We start from the raw sequence: 8,112 nt of genomic DNA, 5'->3' as shown, positions 1-8,112 counted from the left end.
AAAAAAACAGTTTAAAATATGTGAACAATTGTTTTTTTTTAAATCTAGCAGGATACTCAACTGGATTTTTGAATATTGAACTGCACTTTTGTATAAATGGTTGCATCCATGTAATCTGCTGCAATCAACCTTAGTTTAATTAAATAAGATACAGAAAAAATATCAAAGTGATGGCAGTTGCCAAGTACTTCTTTGAAAACTAAGAATAATTTAAAATTTATAAGTTTCAATATATCATTGACGTCATGGTATTCTCAGAAGCTTGCTTCTAACACTCTGTGTTGCCCTCTAACTCCAGATAACTAATGCATAAATAGGAATGGAATATATTTCATTTTAAATACTCACTAGACTATAAATTACAAATTCTTATCAATAGTACATGACATAAAATTATGTTAAATAATGGATACATGCAAAATAAGAACAAAGTGGAGAGAAACCGAATAGGGAAATATGCTTTAATGTGGAGCAGTTGAACATTTGTCTTTTAAGTGTTCCCCATAACTCCTCGGTAAATATAAAGGTCATTATATTAAAAGCATAAAAATAAAACTGAGAAAGTGGAATTTAAAATATCTGACGTAATAGACACTCTCCAACACATAAAAATTGTCCTTATTTTTCAAATATTAGTGGACTGAAATTAAAATTATAATTCGTGAACCGTGCTGTCAGACCATAAATGTCAGCGGCTTCATCCAAATAATATACTAAAGTCAGGTGGGGAATGTGCTTGTCCACATGGTTCCAATAGCAGTTCTCCTCCAGAACTTGTAATGACTTCCTCCTGACAATGGATAAAAATGTTACAACTATAAATGGTAAATACATAATAGCTGTACGGTATGTCAGAATCAGAAAAATTTCAGAGAACACAATGTGACACAAATTAAATTGATTCTAAAGAAATATGAAAAAGGGGTATTGCCATTTGTTGATAAGCCCAACAATGTGCTCATGAAAACCAGTGCATAGTAATAAATGGTTTGATCCCACCAAATAATAATAAATAATGTATTGTAACTAGTGATGAGCTAGTGTGCTCAGATAAGGTGTTATCCTATCACGCTCGTTTGCTTGTACAGTATCTTCGGCGTGCTCGAATACTATGCATGAGTCACCATGGCTGCATGTCTAGCGGCTGTTCAACAACCGCAACACATGCAGGGATTGCCTGTTAGGCATTTCATGCAGCTGTTGAACAGCTGCTAGACATGCAGCCACGGTGACTCGAACATAGTATTCGAGCACGCCGAAGATACCCTATTAGCACATGAGTACTCAGATAACACCTTATAAGAGCACACTCACTCATCACTAATTATAAGCAAATTTCCAAGAATATATCTATGATGTCCAGAAGCACGTAGGGGAGCTATCATGTTAATGTTGGTCAGGCCCCATGTGTTTGTTCCCACCACTACAAGGGCAGTACCCGAGTGTAGGACTGCCACTAATGTTGTTCAGTCATCCAAATATTCTCACAACTCACTTCTTCCTCTATCATGTGAAAATGTCAGGGGATGTACTGGAGAATAGATATGGGGAACATGGGTCATCAAGACCATAGCAGAAAACATGCAGATTGCTGCACTAACTGGAGAAATTGAGGGCAGTGCTTCACTCAGCACGTCTCATGGTGGGGCCTGATAACCAAGGCTCCCTGATTATCTATTTTCATTTTAAGCCCCCTTGCAGGAAATTCCCTGATGAGCAATTATGATAGATGAAGAAAAATGTTGGGAAGATATTTAGGGTACTGAATAAGCTTTAGTGGCAGCCCTACACTTAGGCTAATTGGGGCAGGATTAAATGCTTGTGGCACAACAGGGAGGTTTAGGCAATGTATAGACCGATATTAACCTTCTAGACCGCCAACATTCTCCTAGACATCACAGATCTATTCTGGGATATTCTGTGGATATACCATAAATTTCAGAGATGGGATTGAGTCTTCGTTGAGACTCAAATGAAAAATAGTCTTCTCAAAGTGTGAGTCAAGAGACGAAAAGCACTTAATAGCTTCCAATTTCTAAGTCAAAGTTGCGTGAAAGTGTATTCTCACTATAAAGATAGGACACAGCATAATCTCTCAGTTGTACTGAATGGTTGAAAAGGATTGCAAAAAGGTAGTGCTTCCAAAAACAAAGCCTGTATAAGCCGTAACATGCAATGTTTTCTAAAATGTTTCCATTGAGAAAAATTAAATGCAAATTATTAATTTAGTAAAGCTGATTGAATCACATACATATTAGAAAGTCCTCAGGACATGAGCTGTTGGGGTTCCTTATGTCCAGGTTTGCAATAGGAGATACAGGTGCTTCTCACTAATTTAGAATATCAACAAAAAGTTAATTTATTTCAGTTCTTCAAAACAAAGTGAAACTCATATTATATAGAGTCATTACAAACAGTGATCTATTTCTTGTGTGTATTTCTGTTAATGTAGATGAATATGGCTTACAGCCAATGAAAACCCAAAGGTCATTATCTCAGTAAATTAGAATAATTAACAAAAACACCTGCAAAGGCTTCTAAGTGTTTAAAAAGGTCCCTTAGTTTGTTTCAGTAGGCTCCACAATCATAGAGAAGATTCCTGAGTTGACAGATGTCCAGAAGGCATACTACAAGGAGGGTAAGTCACAAATGGTCATTGATAAAGAAGCTAGCTGTTCACAGAAAGCTATATCCAAGCGTGTTAATGGAAAGTTGAGTGGCAGGAAAAGTGTGGTAGAAAAACGTGCACAAGCAACCGGGATAACCACAGCCTTGAAAGGATTGTTAAGAAAAGGCAATTCAAAAATTTGTGGGGGATTCACAAGAAGTGGACAGCTGCTGGAGTCATTGCTTCAAGAGCCACCACGCAGAGACGAATCCAGGACATGGGCTACAAGTATCACATTCCTTGTGTCAAGCCACCCATGACCAATAGACAATGCCAGAAGCATCTTAACTGGGCCAAGGAGAAAAAGAACTGGATTGTTGCTCAGTGGTCCAAGGTGTTGTTTTCAGATGAAAGTAAATTTTGCATTTCATTTGGGAATCAAGGTCCCAGAGTCTGGAGGAAGAGTGGAGAGACACACAATATAAGCTGCTTGAGGTCTAGTGTGAAGTTTCCACAATCAGTGATGGTTTGGGGAGCCATATCATCTGCTGGTATAGGTCCACTGTGTTTTATCAAGACCAAAGTCAGCGCACCCATAATCAAGGACATTTTAGAGCACCTCGTGCTTCCCTCAGCCGACAAGCTTTTTGGAGTTGGAAATTTCATACTCCAGCAGGACTTGGCACCTGTACACACCGCCAACAGTACCAATACCTGGTTTAGAAACAACAATATCACTGTGTTTGATTGGCCAGCAAGCTCGCCTGACCTTAACCCATAGAGAATCTATGGGGTATTGTCAAGAGGAAGATGAGAGACACCAGACCCAACAATGCAGACGAGCTGAAGGCTGCTATCAAACAACCTGGACTTCCATAAATAATGTTTCAAGTTGGTGTTATAAAGTATTCTACCTTACTGAGATAATGACTTTTGGATTTTCATTGGCTGTAAGCCATAATTATCAACATTAATAGAAATATACACTTGAAATAGATCACTCTGTTTGTAATGTCTCTATATAACATATGAGTTTCACTTTTTGTATTAAAGAACTGTAATAAATTAACCTTTCGAAGGTATTCTAATTTAGCAAGAAGCACTTGTACAAACAGTATGTCATAACCTAATTACCAGACCTTATTAGATACAATAAACTTATTTACATAAAATTATCGATTAACTACTAAAACCTCAATTATAGATCTAAAAGCATCTATGGATATTAGAATGACTCGATATTTTGATTAAATTTCCTTTTCAAATGCTCTCTAATCTCTTTATTTTAAACAAGTACCTTGTGAAAATCAATGAGATCAGTAAGAGTTGCGTGTCTGTTTGGATCAACCCCAAGAAAACTGTAGAAATCTCCTGAAGCATCGACTAGAAAATGTTTGAAACCAGTCTGATGTCGGTAAGACAAAGCGTAGCCCCAAATTTTCTCACTAACACGAACAAGGAAGGAGCCCTCAGGCATATTCATCAGCAACTTTTCTGCCGATTCCCGGCTTATTATACCTGATGAAATAAAATAAGAATTAGGCATACACATCCTTTATCATTAACATGCAAATGATTCTCTGAGGTCTGACGAGAAGATTTACTGTGTCCAAGAATTACTCTCAAAAGAACATTATATTGACTTCTTTGCTATCGATTCAGTAATCAATTTATCAATGGAAATAATAATGCCCAATATAAATGCTATATGTAGGCTTTAGTGATGAGCGAGTGTGCTCATTACTCGGGGTTCTCCGAGCATTCTCGGGTAGTCGCCGAGTATTTCAGCGAGCTCAGAGATTTAGTTTATGTCGACGCAGTTGCATGATATGTGGCTGCTAGACAGCTTGAATACATGTGGGGATTGCCTGTTTGTAAGGTAACCCCCACATGTATTCAAGCTGTCTAGCAGCTGCAAATCATGCTGCTGCCTCGACATAAACTAAATCTCTGAGCACTCTGAAATACTTGGAGATAGGGTTGAGCAACTTTAAATATTTTAGGATCAAAAGTCGGGTCGGGTGAAATCGGCCAATTATTGCGAAAAGTCGTGGATCGACCGAAACATGAAACCCAATGTAAGTCAATAGGGAATCAAAGTCGGCAGTGAGTGGAGGACAGGAAAACACCTACAGTGCCCATTGTAATGTCAAAAACATCATATCTTGTCACTTAAGCTTGTGAATCTTAATTTACCTTATAATAATAGTTAGGCATTGAAAATTGGGGGTCATTTGGCTAAAGTTGTGGGGGGTAGGGCTGGTTCAAGTTTTTTGTGGGCCCTGGAAACGCGGACTACGTCACGGCGGTGGAGCAGGGAGAGGTAACTATTAAAACTTTGCAAGTGCTGTGATCCCCAGCAAGCAGGGGGGGCCCACTTGTTCGCATTGGCACTGGCACAGGGCCCCTCAAAGTATGGCGGTGTGTTTGATAGCGGGGGCGCCTCAAACCGGCAAAGACACTTTTGCATGCTATGCGGAGCCCTGTGCCAGTGACGTCGCCAATGAGTATGTCCCCCACCTGATGAAGGAACCTGCACTTTTATCTGCACATTCCTCTTTTCTTTCCCCATGTAAGGTGGTATAGTATGCGGGAAGGGGAACCTGACTTTCAGCAGGGTCAGATTCTGGCTGTGTAGAGTGCAAGGGGAATGTAGTGGTCTGGGTCAATGCACCAGCAGACTCATCTAGCAGTGGCTGGGCAATGGGCAGGATAAGGAGGAAACACAGATATAGTCCCAAAGAATAAAGTAGGCTAAATGCAGTTCAAAATTTGTAACAGGACTAAACAGGCGGCATAGCTTTGTTCAGTGGAGAAAAACTGTAATGAGTGGCAGACACAGTTAGTAGGCCCAAGTAAAAAAGTGGGCCAAATGAAGTTCAAAATTGGTAGCAGGAGTAAACAGGCGAAACTGCTTTGTTCAGTGGAGGAGAACAACAAGCAGCGGCAGACACCTTTAGTCCACCCAACCAAACAAGTAGGCCAAATGCAGTTTAATATCTGATATTATTATTATTATTATTATTATACATTTTTATAGCGCCATTTATTCCATGGCGCTTTACATGTGAATACGGGGCAAATATAGACAAATACATTAAACATGAGCAGATAACAAGGCACACGAGTACATAAGGAGGGAGGACCCTGCCCGCGAGGGCTCACAGTCTGCAGGGGGTGGGTGAGGATACACTAGGAGAGGGAAGAGCTGGCTGTGCGGCCTGAAGATTGAAGCTCAGCTTTGTTCAGTGGAGTTGAACACCAAGCAGCGGCAGACACCGTTAGTAGGCCCAACCAAACAAATAGGCCAAATGCAGTTTTATATCTGATATAGGCCGAAAGCCTGAAGATTGAAGCTCAGCTTTGTTCAGTGGAGAATAACACCAAGCAGCGGCAGACACCGTTAGTAGGCCCAACCAAACAAGTAGTCCAAATGCAGTTTAATATCTGATATAGGCCGAAAGCCTGAAGATTGAAGCTCAGCTTTGTTCAGTTGAGAAAAGTAAGCAGCGGCAGACACCGATAGTAGGCCCAACCAAACAAGTAGGCCAAATGCAGTTTAATATTTGAAATAGGCCGAAAGCCTGAAGATTGAAGCTCAGCTTTGTTCAGTGGAGGATAACACCAAGCAGCGGCAGACACCGTTAGTAGGCCCAACCAAACAAGTAGTCCAAATGCAGTTTAATATCTGACATAGGCCGAAAGCCTGAAGATTGAAGCTCAGCTTTGTTCAGTTGACAAAAGCAAGCAGCGGCAGACACCATTAGTAAGCCCAACCAAACAAGTAGGCCAAATGCAGTTTAGTATTTGAAATAGGCCGAAAGCCTGAAGATTGAAGCTCAGCTTTGTTCAGTTGAGAAAAGCAAGCAGCGGCAGACACCGATAGTAGGCCCAACCAAACAAGTAGGCCAAATGCAGTTTAATATTTGAAATAGGCCGAAAGCCTGAAGATTGAAGCTCAGCTTTGTTCAGTGGAGGATAACACCAAGCAGCGGCAGACACCGTTAGTAGGCCCAACCAAACAAGTAGTCCAAATGCAGTTTAATATCTGATATAGGCCGAAAGCCTGAAGATTGAAGCTCAGCTTTGTTCAGTGGAGGATAACACCAAACAGCGGCAGACACCGTTAGTAAGCCCAACCAAACAAATAGGCCAAATGCAGTTTAATATCTAATATAGGCCGAAAGCCTGAAGATTGAAGCTCAGCTTTGTTCAGTTGAGAAAAGCAAGCAGCCGCACACACCGTTAGTAAACCCAACCAAACAAGTAGTCGAAATGCAGTTTAATATCTGATATAGGTCGAAAGCCTGAAGATTGAAGCTCAGTTTTGTTCAGTTGAGAAAAGCAAGCAGCCGCACACACCATTAGTAGACCCAACCAAACAAGTAGTCGAAATGCAGTTTAATATCTGATATAGGCCGAAAGCCTGAAGATTGAAGCTCAGCTTTGTTCAGATGAGAAAAGCAAGCAGCCACAGACACCGTTAGTAGGCCCAACCAAACAAGTAGTCCAAATGCAGTTTAATATCTGATATAGACCGAAAGCCTGAAAATCAAAGCTCAGATTTGTTCAGTGGAGAACACCAAGCAGTGGCAGACATCGTTAGTACGCCCAACCAAACAAGTAGCCCAAATGCAGTTTAATGTCTGATATAGGCCGAAAGCCTGAAAATTGAAGCTCAGATTTGTTCAGTGAAGAACACCAAGCAGCGGCAGACACCGTTCGTAGGCCTAACCAAACAAGTAGGCCAAATGCAGTTTAATATTTGAAAAACGCCGAAAGCCTGAAGATTGAAGTTCACTTTTGTTCAGTTGAGAAAAACAAGCAGCGGCAAACACCGTTAGTCCACCCAACCATATAAATAGGCCAAATGCAGTTTAATATCTGATATAGGCCGAAAGCCTGAAGATTGAAGCTCAGCTTTGTTCAGTGGAGTTGAACACCAAGCAGCGGCAGACACCGTTAGTAGGCCCAACCAAACAAATAGGCCAAATGCAGTTTTATATCTGATATAAGCCGAAAGCCTGAAGATTGAAGCTCAGCTTTGTTCAGTGGAGTTGAACACCAAGCAGCGGCAGACACCGTTAGTAGGCCCAACCAAACAAGTAGTCCAAATGTAGTTTAATATCTGATATAGGCCGAAAGCCTGAAGATTGAAGCTCAGCTTTGTTCAGTTGAGAAAAGCAAGGAGCGGCAGACACCGTGAGTAGGCCCAACCAAACAAGTAGGCCAAATGCAGTTTAATATCTGATATAGGCCGAAAGCCTGAAGATTGAAGCTCAGCTTTGTTCAGTTGAGAAAAGCAAGCAGCGGCAGACACCGTTAGTTGGCCCAACAAAACAAGTAGGCCAGATGCAGTTTAGTATTTGAAATAGGCCGAAAGCCTGAAGATTGAAGCTCAGCTTTGTTCAGTGGAGGATAACACCAAGCAGCGGCAGACACCGTTAGTAGGCCAAACCAAACAAGTAGGCCAAATGCAGTTTAATATCTGATATAGGCCGAAA

General features: G+C 40.9%; 1 protein-coding gene across 1 annotated transcript in view; it reads right to left on the bottom strand.

Annotated features, from left to right (window-relative positions):
• Positions 1 to 506: 506 nt before the first annotated feature.
• SH2D4B (SH2 domain containing 4B) overlaps positions 507 to 8,112 on the bottom strand; it is an 826,204-nt gene continuing 818,598 nt past the window's right edge. The window contains exons 7-8 of the mRNA XM_069753125.1: positions 3,906 to 4,126; positions 507 to 790 (exon numbers count right to left, since the gene is read on the bottom strand). Of these exons, the coding sequence (XP_069609226.1) occupies positions 698 to 790; positions 3,906 to 4,126 (314 nt within the window). The 3' untranslated portion in view covers positions 507 to 697. The remainder of the gene's footprint in view (positions 791 to 3,905; positions 4,127 to 8,112) is intronic.

Source organism: Ranitomeya imitator, chromosome 2 (assembly GCF_032444005.1).
Source record: "Ranitomeya imitator isolate aRanImi1 chromosome 2, aRanImi1.pri, whole genome shotgun sequence".
Taxonomy (NCBI): Eukaryota; Metazoa; Chordata; class Amphibia; order Anura; family Dendrobatidae; genus Ranitomeya; species Ranitomeya imitator.
The sequence above is the reverse complement of the archived record's forward strand: the minus strand, read 5'-3'. Positions and strand labels throughout refer to the sequence as shown.